General features: G+C 34.7%; 2 protein-coding genes across 4 annotated transcripts; one reads left to right on the top strand and one right to left on the bottom strand.

Moving 5' to 3' along the window:
• Positions 1-1,026: 1,026 nt before the first annotated feature.
• On the top strand, positions 1,027-4,939 carry LOC120131444. Of its 3 annotated transcripts, none has more exons than XM_039148434.1 (9): positions 1,039-1,377; positions 1,868-2,155; positions 2,245-2,347; positions 2,584-2,663; positions 2,741-2,818; positions 3,209-3,300; positions 4,106-4,217; positions 4,418-4,543; positions 4,643-4,939. In XM_039148434.1, the coding sequence occupies exons 1-9, from the start codon at positions 1,093-1,095 to the stop codon at positions 4,754-4,756; spliced, it is 1,278 nt and encodes a 425-aa protein (XP_039004365.1). In that variant the 5' UTR covers positions 1,039-1,092; the 3' UTR covers positions 4,757-4,939. The 3 variants fall into 3 exon arrangements, with proteins under 3 accessions (XP_039004368.1, XP_039004365.1, XP_039004367.1); XM_039148436.1 differs by having other exon boundaries at positions 1,041-1,377; positions 1,934-2,155; positions 4,643-4,938; XM_039148437.1 differs by lacking the exons at positions 4,418-4,543; positions 4,643-4,939 and adding an exon at positions 4,291-4,378 and having other exon boundaries at positions 1,027-1,377; positions 4,106-4,260.
• A 583-nt stretch (positions 4,940-5,522) lies between these two features.
• On the bottom strand, positions 5,523-15,399 carry LOC120131892 (uncharacterized membrane protein At1g16860-like). Its single transcript, XM_039148766.1, has 5 exons — positions 15,232-15,399; positions 8,334-9,310; positions 7,143-7,298; positions 6,430-6,641; positions 5,523-5,777 (listed from the first exon to the last, which is right to left on the bottom strand). Exons 2-5 carry the CDS (start codon positions 9,228-9,230, stop codon positions 5,585-5,587), a joined length of 1,458 nt encoding a protein of 485 aa, XP_039004697.1. The 5' UTR covers positions 9,231-9,310; positions 15,232-15,399; the 3' UTR covers positions 5,523-5,584.
• Between the last annotated feature and the right edge of the window lie 1,905 nt (positions 15,400-17,304).

The raw sequence follows: 17,304 nt of genomic DNA on the forward strand, positions 1-17,304 counted from the left end.
GGTCTATAACCTTATCAAATTCCGAATCTTCAGATTCATGGAACTTCCCCTTTTCTCCTCTGGCATTATGGTTTCCTACATTAGTTCCGGTATCAATCAGAGGTTCAAAACAATAGAAATAGAAAAATTGTGTTTCGAGGTTGAGCTACGAGTAATCATGCAAGCATTAAACATTGTACAAAAATTGCAGATTACTGTATCATAGAAATGATTTTAGATAAGATAATATACATACCATGTCTTGTATTTTTCATGCAAATATGATTAACACACAAAAATAAATATGGCTTATAATAACTATTTTTTTGTATTATAATGTTTACAAACAAATAAAAAATTATAATTCTTAAAGTTATATCATTCTTAAATTTATACACAAAAATTAGCTTTCATGTTCGGAGTATTTCAAGAGAAAAGAAAGAGTTCTAAATTGATAAATCCCTAATTTTTATCTATCTGTTTATTTAGTATGAGTAATTAATTTATGAAGTAAATTTGGTAAGTAAGCAATCCTGTTACCACCTTCATTAATTTTTACTTTTGTCATGATTTATTGTTAATGATTAATTCTTACCTTTTTTTCTACAATATTTTCCTTTGCAAATACGGAATGAAATCTACACAATTTTAAATTAATTCCTTTTATATTTTCCTTAATTATTTGTTTAATAAAAATCAAATACATCGGCCAAAGTTCTTTTTTTTTCCATTAAAAAGAGAACGAATCGAATTTATTTTGAAAAATGTATCCTATTCTCGAATTTTAAAAAACGATTAATTTATTAATTTTAAAACTAAAAATAATCAGATATAGACAATATAATAAATTTAATTTATTAACTTTTGAAAGAAAATAATAGAACACCACTAAAAAAAATTACGTATACGAGAAAATTTGCATAAATGCTCTATCAAAAATTCTCTCACTTTACCGAAATCTATATCCTTTTAACTTTTTATTTTTAATTCAAAAAGGAAAACCCCCTGTCCAGTGTCCATAGTCCCTCCTAACTCAAAGCCCTTTTTACCCTCCCCCTCCATAAACAAAAACACTGAAAAGCCCTATTTCCCCCTAAATATTTTTCCCCTCCAATGGAATCGCTTTCAAGTTCATTGTTCATCTCTAATCTATCTGAGACACACCCTTTTCTCAACAGCCACTCGCTTCCTTCTTCTTCATCGTCTTCTTGTTTGATCAAAACGCCAAACAGACGAATTGAGACTCTGAAATTCAATTCTGAAACCTCTCACTTTCATGGTTTTCGTCTCCAGGCTTCATCTCACGATCTCCCCGATGAAGGTGAGGACCGGCCGCATCCTCGGACTGTCAATGTTGAGTTTAGCCTTGTTTCTGAAGATGCTCTCTCTGTATCTCAGGTAACCTGATTAAACCTGTTTTTCGTTTTTTTTTTAATTTATCCTGTTTGGTTATTTGGGTTCTTCTTAAGTTGTATATTCATGTAATGTTTGCTTTGTTTTACTCCACAACTTGTTTGAGAATATTAAGAAAGATATATGAGAAATCTCACTAACTTTGCGTTTGATTGGATAGAAAAGCAAACCTACTTTTTTTAATGATTTGAAAGATAACAATTCAGTTCGGGTTAGGAAAAAGGCCAGGCTTTAATTTTAATGATATGCTTGAATGTGTCTTAAATTTATTATCTTGAAGAAAGTAGAAGCAAATAGCAAAACGAAAACGGAAAGGAAAACCTAATGGAACTTAAAAAGTGTGAAATTTTTAAGTTTAGAGGGTCTAATGTAAAGTATCATTTGAGGGTTTTAAGATTTTATAATGGTGAGGATGTGACTATAGTTTATGATCTTTGGAACATTTTTTTCCTTTTCAATTTCTTGGATGTCATAGAGACTTGTTGGATGTATCAAGTGGCTACTTCAGCTCGGTATTGATAGTCTATGTCATGTTCTGAAGGGTGATTCAGATGACAATCAATGCAGCGAGAAGGGTGCTAATAAATTAACAAAGATCGAAACAAAGTTTGAAAACTCAGTTACGGCTCCACATTCAAGTGGAGTCACAGGGGGTACGAGAGCTGGACTTTTCAGAACACCAATATCTGGTGGAGTGCAGAGTGCAACTTCAGCACATGGATTACCCCGACCGGCCTTAGCTGTCCGCAACCTGATGGAACAAGTAAAAGCTATATTTTGAGTTCATGTCTTGGAAAAAAAGAATTTACTGCGATTTATTAGTCCTGTATTTATTGGTGTCTGTAATTCAAGGCCAGATTTGCTCATTTATGCACTGTAATGTCTCGGATGCACCACCGAAGAGAAGGGTATCCCTTTGGCTCGCTGGTAGATTTCACTTCTGATTCAGTGGGTCGTAAGTAGACTTCTGAATTTCTGTTATTTGGTTACTATTTCTTTCCACCAGAAAAAGCATTTAAACTTTCTTGGTTTCTTATTTTTTTTAATTGAAATAGCCTAATAGCTATGCATTTATCCTTCATGAAAATGGCATACGTTTTTGCCTATAAATTAGATAGCTGTGTAATGGTTGTTGATTTTGTGTACAGGTTGTTGGGTTTATTTGATATATCTTCGATTTTCAATCTGCAGATCCAATATTTTCATTTTCACCATTGGCTATCCATACGCGGAATTTATTAGCAGACCCTAGATGCACCCTTGTCGTGCAGGTTAATTATTTTTATCCTTTTGTTCTGATGGAATATATGTGTTAGTTATAGTTCATAAATTGAATATGGTTTTATAGATACCTGGGTGGAGTGGCTTATCAAATGCAAGGGTAACAATATTTGGTGATGTCTACCCTCTTCCTGAACATCAACAGGTGCTCACCTAAATTCATTTTTACTTTTTTTTTTGGTGATGGGAAGGAGGGTGAGTTGATACTCAGTTGGGATACTTGCAAAAAGAGATTGGGACTTCTGCTTTTCACTTCACGGGCTCATGGCCTTAAAAAATGGCTGTAGAGAGCAAGGTTCTCTTGCCTTGAGTCTCCTTTATTAGTTTCTAGAGGATATCTATTAGGAGGAACTTCTATTTCCTCACTATTTAAGGAATGCACAATTTTGGATATTCCCCCCTTTCTTCTCTTTGATCACATGTTTAGAGGCTACTGTTTATCTCTAGGTTCACTCAATGTCTTCATGATTTGTATTTTGCATGTCTATATTTTTCGTGCCTAAAATAGGCTTCCTCACCTTGGTTATTTTGCTAGGAATGGGCTCATAAACAGTACGTAGCAAAACATCATCAAGGTACATCACAACAGTGGGGGAATTTCTACTACTTCAGGATGCAGAACATAAGGTCTGCATCGATCTATAGTATTTTCTTATTTCTAATGCCAGTTTGGGTTCCTTTCTCAGAAAGCCTACAGGCTAATTATCAATGCATTGCATCTTATCTATGACCTGTTTTTCTTGCTGATACTTCCGTTAGGAAACTGCTAATAACATTAGCAGGCACTATAGTCTTGCACTTCTTATAACATTTAGTAGATGTTAATTTGTTTGGTGCTGGGGGATGGATTCTTAGTTCGGCTGTCTTATGCTGCCTAGTACCAATGGCCTGCCTTACAAAATGTGGGGATAGTTTTCAAGCTTGTAGGCACTCTAGTCTAACTTGCCCCGGCCAAGTTCACTTGTGAACTGAGATAATTTTCATATATGACTGCAGCTTTTGCTCTTAATAGTCTTTTTCTGACTACTGTTAATAGAAAAGAAACCGTTTTCATTGAATTTTGAAATCACTGTTCTAGTTGCCTTGATTGTTTAGTTTGTGGTTCTGCTACCCAAAGACTTGGGTTTAACTGAAAATGGTTTGGCATGGAGCCATGGAGAAGTAAAGAAATATTTCTGGTGTTTGCTAAGATTGCAAGTTTCATTGTGTTATTAATTACCTTAAGACTCTTGATTTTCTGTGTAATATATGTGACTGTAAAATAACCTGATGCTTTTGGATTCAGAAACCTGATTAGTAGTGGGATAAAGCAGTTAATTAGCATCCATTTTTTTCCCTTTTATGCATATTATTTTTTGAACATTTTGTACTAAATATAAATTTTCATGTAATGCACACATTGAAAACATTTATTTATCAAAATTTATTTCAGTGACATATATTTCATTGGAGGATTTGGCACCGTTGCATGGGTCGATGTAAAGGAATATGAGATGCTTGAACCTGATAAAATTGCTGCTGATGGAGGCGAACAAAACCTGAAGGTGAACCTTTGTAAATCCTTAGAATGTCGGTTTTAATTTTGTTATTTGCACGGATTATATGCTCCCTTTTGACGTGATTATTTCTCTTTTATGTTGAAAATACAGTCTAATAATTAATTCTCATATATATTCTCTAGTGAAGCTTGTCAATATGCCCCGTTTTCCCAGGCTAATTTGGGCATCGTTTGTTTTTACTGTAGGAACTGAATGCAACCTTTTCAAAGCCACTCAGGAAGCTGTTATCAACAGAAGCCGAGGTTGATGATGCTGCTCTCATATCAATAGACAGCAAAGGAATCGACATAAGGGTCCGTCAAGGTGCACAGGTATTGTTTATTTTGTATGACGAATATAAATGGGTTTCTTTGGGGGGGGGGGGATTGTATGTCTGTTTTATACAATTATATTTCTATTCCATTTTTCAGTTCAACATACGGAGGTTATCATTTGAAGAAGGACAAGCTGTTGAAACGTTGGAGGAAGCCAAAACTGCTTTGTGGAAGGTAATAAAGAGAGGGAAAGTGCAAAATCTGAAGTAGAACATGTTGCATTCTTGGCCTTCTATTGGAAGCATAAGGTGAGATGCTGCAAATCACCGCCGTCACTCAAAATGTAATATATTATAGAGAATGTTTTTTTTATTAATACATAAAAGTTTGTAATTTCTAACAAATGTTCCCGCCAAATTTTAATTCCAACATTTCCTTTACATGGAACAAAAGTTAGACTACGACTTAAGTCTTGAACTTATTCAAAGCTGCAGTGTGAATCTTTTTCTGTTTATTTCTCAGAAATTTTGGATATTATTTATAATAATAGTTTGGTTAATTCGATTTTCAGTTTTTCTAGTCATCAACCAAACAATGCAATCAATTGTGAAGAGAGCATTCCAAGTCCAAACGGTAAAAGGGTAAAAAAAATCCCAGGTCGATAAAAACAAACGTAACAACAGACTTTTTTTTTTACACAAGTAACCAAAATATGAAATTCAACCCAAAGTCATCAGTTTACAAAATTCTGCTTGCCATTTGCAAACAAACTTACTAAAGTGTAACTGTCAACATTAAAAAACACGAATATACTTCAAGAACCTTGCTATTGCTTTTCTTTTCCCTTGAACCTTTGTCAAACACAAAATCCACAACTGCAAGAAACCAGCATCGGTGCCTACAAGATGAGACTAAAAGCAAAGAAACCTGTAAAAAGCTATACACCGAGTTAAAAAGGATAAGAAACACCACCGGCCTCTTTCTTGTTAATTGCTTGTCCTTACTGCAACCCCCCAAAATATTAATAGAATGATATGAAGAAAAAAGAAGATAATAATTTGTGTTGTAGATTAAAAACAGTTTACAATGCACAGGGTTCTAAACAGGTATGACATCATTATTTGATGCGTCTTCACACCTCAATATGATACCCTCAAGGCTAGCTGGGAAGATACATTTGGCCCATTGGCATCCGGTTGTAGTTGGTTCAGGTGGAGGAACAATCATAAGAACATTGTCATTTCTCTGAACAACTCCCATGACACTAACCGTGCTTCCCTCCTTGATATACCTACAAACATAAGATTGCAATTTCAAAATAGTCATCGCAATCTGCCAAATGCATCCCACCATAATCTACAATGCAAACACAATTGTATTGCATATGCTTAGAAGTACTACAACTATTCTTCGACTTCAAAGCACCCCAAAGCTGCCACAACTTTTGAAAATGAAACTTTTCCATATTATTTGATTTTAGAATTACATTCTATACTTGAGAGAAATCATATTATATGAAGTTTGGAGGACAATTTCAGGCTCAAACCACTTCAGATTCAAGTTGCTTCAAGTTTAGTGTTTTGAATTTTATCAAATTCATTTACTTTTCAGGCAAACATATTATATCAGGGTTTGGTGTCAAACAGTTCTATATGGTTTTTCGAGTTGAATTAGATTTTTCCACACCTAGCTAAGCCACCTTACTTCAAGCTTTACTCTCAGATCCGGTTTCACAACATATTACAAAAATAGTCACCTAATCTGCACAAGTAGAAAATATAACAAAAAGACTAGCCATCCCGAAAAGAAAGAATTGTAGAAGACATCAAAGAATATCAAATATTAGCCATCAGTGAAATATAGACCTTTGAGATACAATTTATTGTTCCTGCAAGTAACATAAGTATTCAATACATGGTGAAACAAAAAGGAGAGAATTTTACCCTTCTTTCAATCGCATTAAACGGTCATCACTTGAAAGGTTCCTTTCTCCCAGCCACTTGATGAACTCTGGAGACAATGTTTCGCTGGCTGGGTTGACATCTATAACAATCGAGTCATCCACATAAGAAGTCACTGATGCTCCATTCCCTGTTTTAACTAATGCTCTCAACCCTGACTGGAAATCTGAGATGTAGAAGTCAACTGACCGCCTCTGTTGAAATGACATAGAAAACGTTAGATTCAAAAGAGAGAGAAACCTGGAGAATAGTGCCCATGTCCAACACTTGAATCCAATGCATATACTAGACATAGGGATATGGGGATGTGAACCTCCAAAATACATGAAACTTAGAAAAAAATTCAATATGATATGTAAAACACTCATTTTCAACAACCACACACATATCTACTAAATTGCACAGACAACACAAGAAACAAATCTTTCACGTGTAGGTTAAAATAATTACACAAATTTTGGCCCATCTGCCGAGCTATACCTATAACCAGAGGGCAATGTACCACTTCACAGCATAGTAAGCCAAAAAAGACTTGTTCCTTTTCACTTTTTTAAAGCATAAAAGAATCATCAGCTACTTGAAATTCTAAAATAAGGGCAAGCCTTTCTGTGAATTGTAAACACAAACTAGGAAATAACATTTTTTTTCATAAAAATTCAGGAAAAGGTAATAAAATTAACAATTCAATTGCTTACTTCCAACAATCTGAGTCCCCAGGTAAAACGACGATGTGTAGGATTGGCAGCTTTGGAATCCCATCCTCGATACTCGTATAAACTAGTTGACGTATAAACACATCTTGGAACTTTCTGGAAGGATGACTCAAGAGGAACATTCCCACATGTTACCACCTTCAAAAATAACAACCAAACAATTAATCAATATCATCTACAGATTAACAAGTAGATAAAATTAAATGATTCCAACAAAAAACACAGCTACACAAACACAAGCGATCAATATAACAATTCCCACTAGTTAGAGGAGTTCAACAGTTACAGAGGATCATACGTGCATAAAACAAATGTTGCTATATGTTCACTGTACATGGTTTTTGATACAATGGCATTTAGGCCCATGTTAAACAGTAAGAACTTGAGTTGGCAACTTGACGTCCACTCCAATAATATCTTTTAATAAAATATCGCACTTCAAACTGTATAGGATCATGTGATTATAGATTGTTATTTTCCAGTGGATTTTTTTAAGTTGAACGTGGATGGGGCTGTTAGTACGGTTGGTATGTATGCTGGAATAGGGGGTATTCTCAGAGATTGGAATCGGGATATTCTTTTCTCTTTTTCAGAAAGTGTCGGTCCTTATCCTACAATCCTAGCAGAGCTGAAGGCTATCAAAAAAGGAATTGACCTATTTGTTTCATCACAATGGGCTTCGAAGGGCAGACTAATTATTGAAAGCGATTCAAAGATAGCAGTGGATTGGATTAAAGACCAAGCTCTTACACCTGCTTTTCTGTCAAACTTTGTCAAGGAAATTGTGTCTATTGTTTCTGCTATTCAGGCTTTTGTTAGGTGGATTCCTAGATGGTGTAACTGTGAGGCCGATAAGTTAGCAAAGGAAGGAATTGGGTAATTTTTGTCGTTGCTTAGGCAGGTTTGTAAGCCTTAAGAGCAAAGTACCCTCAGGACTGTTTTTAAGTTTTATGTAGTTTGCAAGACTGTTTTTAAGCCTTATGTATCTGGTTTATTATCAATAAATCGATGCACTCTTTTCCTCCTTCCGCTAGGTGGTCCTAGCTTTAGGGCAGAGGACCACTATGAGGGAGGTTTTTAATGAGGCATCCTATTCCTATAAAAAAAAAAGATTGTTATTTTCCAATAGCAAAATGAGTTTATCATATCTGAACAATAAATTAGATTACTTACCCCAGAGATTTTCACGAATTGTCCATTTTTTGCATTCCTAAGCTCTGCATCTGGATAACGAGCGATAAAACCCATAATAGCTTTTCTCCCCCAACAAGAGTTCCAAGCAAATAATGAACCAACAGTACCAAAAAGGACCACAACAACAATGAGGAGAATGGCATTGTGAACTGCTCCAAGAATAAAACCACCAGCAATGAAACCCATTATAAAGAGCAGTATCAGTGCATATAATATTAGTTTCGGAAAGTTTTTCCTGAAAGAAAAATCATCATTCTGGCCAAGAATATTCACAGCCTGATTATGAACAGCAGAACCTTTCACTTTCATTGATCCCATAGAATCCAAAGGACCAGACACTTTCCGAGGAGCACCAGAGGAATTTAGTGGCCCTGAAGAGATGGGCCCAGATGTAATAAGACCAGTTGTAGGGAGAACAGGAGGTATAGGACCAGAATTTTGACGTCCACTTGGTGTCACTCCACCTGATTGTGGACCGGATGATTTCTTCACAGGATCCCCATGCCTATTTAGTGGTCCAGAGTTTGACTTCTTCAATGAAGCCGAACCAGACATGCCTCCTGTAGCAATAGGACCTGATGTGGTATAGCCAGCCCGAGGTGCTGCATTCGACATGATTGGTCCAGAATGTGAAGCAGCACCTCCAAGAGATCCAGTCCTTGAAGGAGCGTTATTTATAGGTCCAGATTTCCTGGACTTAGAACCATCTGTAGGGATATCAAACATTTTCCCCAGTTCTCCCGACTTCTTAATATCTCCACCAGTATAGGGCATGGCCACTGAGCTCATGGTTGGAGTCCTTTCTTTAGGCTGCTCTGGCCTTCCTGACACATAAAGCCCATTGCTGAGCTTATGAGATGGGAATCTGGAACCCATCTAGCTTCCTATGTACAATGCAGAAGATAATCAACAAGAAAGATTTCTATTAGTCCACCGATAAGTCTGTCAAAGCCCCCCTGAAAAAAACAGCACCTTAGCTATTAGAAGAATAGTTCCATTCTAATGATTCCAGAGATGTATGCTAGCGTTGAAAGAACCAAGCATAAAGGACATGGACCTAACTGATCAGGTACGCACAGAAACATTCATATAGCAACAGGAAATGGCACATATTTACAAAATTACTCTTCTATACGAAGAAAGATTGTTACAATAAAATTCCCCACAAAGAAGTAGCACGAGAAATCTAATAATTAATACCATCAAAAAATTTCTGTAGGTTATGCAATAGATAAGTTAGTATTTTAATATAACACTAACTCTTAGAAAGTTAGATAGATAAGGATAACTACTAAGTAGTTTACTTCTAATAGAAAACTTACTCCTAACTTTTCCTATAAAAAGATGTATTTTCACCATTCACAATATATAAAAAAAAGAGTTCCTTTTCTTCTCCACTATGTTGTTTACTCTTTATCAACATGGTATCAGCTAGGTGACCGATCCTTCACCTAAATCTAGCCGATTTTTTTTTCTTTTTCTTTTTTTTACCCTAAATCTAGCCGTCGATCATGAATCACCACTTCTTCATCGGAGGTCACTTCGGAAATCCTCATTAATTCACCCCATTCTGATGTTTCTTTAGCCTCTATCACCTGTCATCGATTGAATGGTGACAATTATATCCCTCACTCTCAAACTACTACTCGGCCAAAGAAGGGGAGACCTTGGTGTGACTATTGTAAGAAGGTTGGCCATCTGCGGGATTCATGTTGGAAATTACATGGCAAGCCTACTGATGGGAAGTCTTCAAAACAGCATCAACATCGTGATACTCAAGAAAACTGTGATGTGAATACTGGTTTACAAGGAAGTTCGTTTACTAAAAAACAAATGGAAGAGTTGTAGCAGTTTTTTAGTCAGTTAAACACTCATTCCCAATCAGTACCTGCAGGCAGAATTCCTTATGCTACTTTGGCTAATACATCCACCACTCCTACTTGGGTTGTGGATTCTGGTGCAAGTGATCATATGACAGGTGATCTTCGGCTCTTTCACACTTTTCATGCCGACTCGTCTATCTCTCATATTCGAACAGCTAATGGTTCTCTATCCGGTGTTGCCGGTCATGGGTCTATTCGAATAAATCAGGACATTTTGTTATCTCATGTTCTTTATGTTCCCAATCTTACTTGCAATCTTATCTCCATTAGCAAGTTGTCTGCCGATTTATGCTGTATCACGAAATTTAATTCTGATTTTTGTGAATTTCAGGATTCTAGCTCGGGGAAAGTCATTGGCAGTGCTAGGCTTTGTGGGGGTCTTTACTTACTTCCAGCAACTTTATTTTCCCACTCATCTACTTCCTACCATGTTATACAATAATTTCCTTTACTTGAACCTTCAACCGATGTTAGGTTATTGCATTTTCATTTAGGACATCCCAGTTTCTTTTATCTTGCAAAATTGTTTCCACATTTGTTTGTCAATAAGAGTCCAAAATCTTTTTCTTGTGATATTTGTCCACTTGCTAAACAAACTAGGATTGTTTATCTACCTTCTCCATATAAATCGTCCAAACCATTTAGCATGATCCATAGTGATATTTGGGGACCATCTCGGGTCGCATCTTTACATGGGTTTCGGTGGTTTATTTCATTTATTGATGATCACACTCGTACTACCTGGACCTTTCTCATGAAAACCAAATATGAAGCTTGTGAAATATTTAAACGGTTCCATAAGATGGTTGAAACTCAATTTCAGTGTTCAATCTAAATGTTTCATTCTGACAATGGTAGTGAGTATTTTGCCAATGTTTTGGGTTCTTTCTTTCAGGAAACCGAGATTATTCATCTTACTTCGTGTGTCAATTCTCCTCAACAAAATGGGATTGCTGAGCGAAAAAAACAGGCATCTTCTTGAGGTTACTCGGTCTCTACTTTTTTCCACAAATGTTCCTAACTATTTTTGGGGAAAACCCTTTTAACTGCCACTTATTTGATTAACCGTCTCCACCGTTACAATTTAAGTGTCCGAGAGATGTTTTTCTTCAGTTTTTTCCCAATTTTAAACCGATGACTTCATTGTTACCCCTTAGAGTTTTTGGTTGTACTGTGTTCGTTCATAGCAATTTTCCTTTCAGGTCCAAATTAGATCCTCGAGCATTTCGGTGTGTGTTTCTGGGTTATTCATCGACTCAAAGGGGCTTTCAGTGTTATTATCCTTGTACAAAGAAATTCTTTATTACTATGGACGTTACTTTCTTTGAAAAAACACCTTTTTTCCGTAAAACTGCTATTCAGGGGGAGTCATATAAGAAATATCAGTTTATTGACTCACAACAATTGTCACTTGATTTGCTGCCAGCTCTTTTTGATCAACCAACACCGTCAAACCAGTTAAACCAGTCGAATAAGCCTACAAAAGCGCTACAGCCAGACCAAACAAACCCAGAAAACGTATCTTTGCCAAACCAGTCCACCGAAACACATTTACCTCGGCATGATCAACATATCACTTCGCCTCAAATACCTCAATCCGAGTTGCAGATTTACAAGAGACGACAAAAACCAATTTCTAAATCAATCCCTGAACCTAATCCCGAGTCTCTCACACAGCATGGACACTGTCATGAACCGAAACCGAACGAGAATCCTTTGGAGAATGAAGAAGGTAATCAAAGTTCTTCCATTGAATTAAATGCTTTAATTGATGATAATGACTTGTCGATTGCTCAAAGGAAAAGAGTAAGAAAATGCAGAAATTATCCAATTGAGAGATTTGTTGCATATGGAAAGCTAACGCCTTATTTTAAGAACTTTACAGCAAGTGTAGATAGCATTATTGTTCCAGATACGGTGGAAGAAGCATTGAAAGATCCCAAGTGGAAAAAGGCAGTAGAAGAGGAATTAAAAGCACTGGAAAACAATAATACTTGGATTATAGTTGATCTTCCGAAAGATAAAAAACCAATCGGCTGCAAATGGGTATTCACGGTAAAATACAAAGCTGATGGTAGCATTGAAAGATATAAGGCGAGATTAGTGGCGAAAGGATTCACTCAATCTTTTGGAGTTGATTATCATGAAACGTTTGCTCCGGTAGCAAAACTAAACACTGTGAGAGTGTTACTGTCATTAGCAGTTAATGAGAATTGGGTGCTTCATCAGTTAGACATCAAAAACGCATTTCTAAACGGAAAGTTGGAAGATGAAGTATAAATGCGAATTCCACTGGGTGTGAAGAGTAATACAGGAAAAGCATGTAGATTACTAAAGTCATTGTATGGACTTAAGCAATCTCCAAGAGCCTGGTTTGACAGATTTACAAAGGTGATTATTCAGGATGGTTACAAGCAATGTCAATCAGATCACTTTATTTGTCAAAACATCTTCAAACAACAAAAAGACAATTTTGATTGTCTAAGTGGATGATATCATTCTAACAGGTGATGATTGTATGGAGATAGAAAGATTGAAAAAGTTACTGGCGAAGGAGTTCGAAACCAAAGACTTGGGAACTTTACGGTATTTTTTAGGCATGGAGGTTGCAAGGTGAAAAGAAGGAATAGTGATCAACCAAAGGAAATATATCCTTGATCTACTATCAGAAACTGGAATAAAGGGATGTAAGCCGGCTGAAACACCCATGGAAGCAAATCTGAAGCTAAGGAGAGAAGAATTGGGAAGTCCTGTGAACAAAGAACAGTATCAAAGGCTAGTAGGTAAACTAATTTATTTATCACTTACTAGACCTAATATTGTGTTCTCTGTTAGTATAGTGAGTCAATATATGAATGATCCAAGAGAAGAACATTTAGAGGCTGTGAATAGAATTCTAAGATATTTGAAAATGACACCAAGACATGGATTAATTTTTAGAAAGAGTGACGATAGAACAGTAAGAATTTTTTCGGATTCAAGCTGGGCAGGTGAATTAACGAATAGAAGATCTACAACTGGTTATTGTTCATTTGTTTAGGGAAATCTGGTTACTTGGAGAAGCAAAAAACAGGCGGTGGTGTCTCGAAGTAGTGCAGAAGCAGAATTTAGAGCAATGGCACTTAGAATTTGCGAATGAATTTGGCTTCAAAGAATGTTAACTGAGCTGGGGTTATGTGCCAACAAATGGTTTGAACTTCAAAGTGACAGTAAATCTGTAATAAGTATTGCAAAGAATCCAGTTCATCATGACCGAACGAAGCATGTGGAGATTGACAGACATTTCATCTCTGAAAAGGTGAATGGTGGAACGGTGAAGCTCAATTATTTTTCAACGAAGAATCAGTTAGCAGACATTCTCACCAAAGCACTTCCAAGAATTACCTTTGATGAGATTATATCCAAGTTGGGTCTTTTCAACATTTACTCCCCAACTTGAGGGGGAGTGTAGGTTATGCAATAGATAAGTTAGTATTTTAATATAACACTAACTCTTAGAAAGTTAGATAGATAAGGATAACTACTAAGTAGTTTACTTCTAATAGAAAACTTACTCCTAACTTTTTCTATAAAAAGATGTATTTTCACCATTCACAATATATAAAAAAAAAGAGTTCCTTTTCTTCTCCACTATGTTGTTTACTCTTTATCAACAATTTCCATGTGTGCTAAAGCATTAGTTGATTAATAGTAAAGTCCAATTTTAGTCAGATCTTTTGAATGTGATGCATCAGAACAACTGATGGCAGCAATGCAGAAATCATGAATCTCACTGAAGAAAATTCAGTGACAGGAAAAAAATGATAAAGATATGAAAATTTAAAGGTAAAATTGAATAAACCAACTAGATCCAATTAATTCACTGGAAAACAGGTTCGAGGATAAGTTAATAGTTGTTGAAAAGAAGAGTCATATAACACAATCCCAGTGATTCAACACCTATAACCCTCTGTTTCACGAAATAGCTTCAAATAACAAATTTAAAGTATAAGAAACATATCTTCAGCTGTTTAATATTCTAAAAGGTTCTATGATGTCCTAAAACCAAGTTTAAGATCTTCATTATGATTGACCCGAGACAACTTTGGTCTTCGTTCACATATTTTCACAAAAACCTATCTACGCATTCTAGAGCCACAAACTACACATCCCATCTTACTATGCGGAGTTTATCCGCAAAAACATGTTGAACGGAAGTGAAGAGAACCATGAAAAAGAACCAGAATCTCCGGTGTAGTTCACTGAGATTTTAACGACTAAAAATATTATTTTCCTCCTGAATGGTTAAAAAGATGAAGGAACCACGAAATCAAACTATAAGTCAAATAACTCAGATTCTACAAGAGATCATTAACATCTTCATTAAAAAGATAAACCCAAATAAAAAACACAGAACATACCTAGATCACAATTCGAAACAAAATCAATGAACAGATTGAGATCCAAGGCTATAGTAACAAAAGTTCCCAAAGATCAAATATGTCGACTAAATATTTCCAGGCTGCTTTTATGGCTACCAATCAAAAATAGATTGTAGATTGTCATACTTTCCAATTAAGAAATATACCATACAAAAAGACAGCCAAAGAAGCAAAATTACAGCCCAAATCACAGGAAAAAAAAGGAAAGTGAATTCCCATCCTATTTTCTTTTCCTAAGATAGATTTTAAAGAAATCTAATGTAAACAAGCAGAGATTTTCAAACTGAAAGAGTGAAGCTCAATGTATGTTAAAATACTTAATTACATAATTTTTTTCCCTAAGCCTACACTTTTCCTCAATATCAACAGACCCATACAGAAAGGATACAAGGAAAATGGGGAAATGGTCATTTTTTGCTTAACAACACCCTTAAGATAAAATAAAATCAATGTCTAGGTAACAAAATAAAGCAAACCCAGATCACCATTTCGAAGAAAAAACAATAACGTGGGATAGATCTGAGGAAAATGAACAAGCTTTTGAAAGAGGAATATGAAGACAGAAAGACATACCTGGAAGTGAAGAAGTGGGTGAAATCAGGAGATTTGGAGACATTATAAGAGGAAAAGAATAATCAAACATAACAAAACAAAAACAAGACAATCGCCTCCCCCTACCTCTAAGTTTTAGCTGTTTACTGGGTTTTCTTCTCCTCCTCTCTTTTTGGGCTTTTTAACTTTTAGTTTAAGAACAGCAGTGAGTTTTTTTTTTTTTTTGGTTATATTATTATTCTTGGTGTTTCAGTCTTTTAGACTTCGAGACTTGAAAGAGCCGCAACGCAAGAGCAGGTGAGTTGTCTCATCCGACAACTTCTCCAATAATTAACTACAAATTATTATTTTTATCTTATTTTGATATTTAATTTTTTAAAAATTATATATAATATTTAGTTTAAACTTTATTTTGATATCATTAGTTAAAATTTAATAGTGATATTAATGTATCATCGTGAGATAATAGCATGCTATTATTAAAAAAATAATAAATATCGCATCGTCAATTTTATTAATTTTTTATATAATATCAAATTAAAATATAAACTATACGTTAGACATGATTTAAAAAAAATAAAATTTAGATACTAAAATAGAATAAAAGTAATAATTTGAGTACTAAATATATAATTTATCTTGTTTTTAATTATTATATTAATAAATTAATTTATTATCATACCACGGGTTAGCTGTTTTTTTAAGGTTTAATATAAAAGGAAGTAACAAAATTATACTTTAAATAGGCACTATACATTAAATTGATTTTTTGTGTCTAAAGATTTTACATTAATAATAAGTGTCTTATATTTTCTTCGTTATATTTTTATGCGTCTACTGTTATACTTTTATTTATTTTTAAAATAAAAAATATTATTTAAAAAAATTAATCTCCACTCCTATATCGTTCTCTTTCCTTCTCATCCCTCCACCTCCAACGGTAAAAGGTCACCATCGACTGAGTTTTATCCAGAGCAAAGCAAGAAATTAAATGGTGACAGTCGTGTAATACACGGACAGTTAGAGCCGTCAAACAATAGTAATGAAAACCCAAAAAGTTCGACGCCATTCGCGGGGTTTTCTACGACGATCGACACAGTTTCATGGTGGGTGGAAGACTGAGTTTTGGTCGCGATGGCGAGACGATTCTAATGGTGTCAACAATGACGACCAATGATCGATGGTGATTGATCGACGGTTAAAAGAATAAATTTTAAGTTTTTAAAATTATAATATTAAGTTTTTCTTTAATAAAAAATTAAAATTTTATATGCGTGACACGTATAAGATAAAGACTAAATTTAAGGGAGATTACAGTCTAAACACCTAAAAGTATAACGTTGAAAACATTAGACATATATTTTTAATAAAAATTCTTTATACACCAAAAATTAATTTGGAATATAGTTTAAACACTTATTTTGTATGAAACATTTTTAAAATTAAATAATTTTTATACATAAATTAATGTTATTATATCTTTTACATGTTTAACACCTATAAATATAAAATACAGACAATATATAATCAGGATATTAAACTATTTTTTATATTGATAAATTAGATACAAGTGATATATAATTTTTTTCACTCACCATACTTTTAAATTTTTTTCAATTTACTCACTAAATTTTATATATTGAACTTTTTTACTCACTCTAAACTGACATGAATTATTTTATTATTTTTTCATATGACAAATCATATTATTATTAATATTTTAATATTATTTAGGTTATAATAAAAAATAAATATTAAAATATACCCCCAAAACCCAAAACTAAAATTCTCACCCTCATTCATGCTTCAACTGCATCGTTGGGTTAGAGCCGTCGTTGGCCGTTGTTGCAGTGCTCTTCGGTGGCCATGAGCTTCAAACTTTCTGGTCCAAACGTTTTTTACTTCATAAACACAAATTCGCTCTTAGTTTCATTGAAAAATTCCCCGATGTTAACGAATCTGTACTGAAATAATCCGACTTCCCCTCTTCGATCTCCATCGACAACTGTTGGATGGAGCTCTAATTGAGATATGGTGGTCCCTTAGTCATAGCGTCATTTCTCACCGTTCGAATCTGTTGTCCGATCACCGGAG

The sequence above is a fragment of the Hibiscus syriacus genome, unplaced genomic scaffold (assembly GCF_006381635.1).
Source record: "Hibiscus syriacus cultivar Baekdansim isolate YM2019G1 unplaced genomic scaffold, ASM638163v2 tig00110556_pilon, whole genome shotgun sequence".
Lineage (NCBI taxonomy): Eukaryota > Viridiplantae > Streptophyta > Magnoliopsida > Malvales > Malvaceae > Hibiscus > Hibiscus syriacus.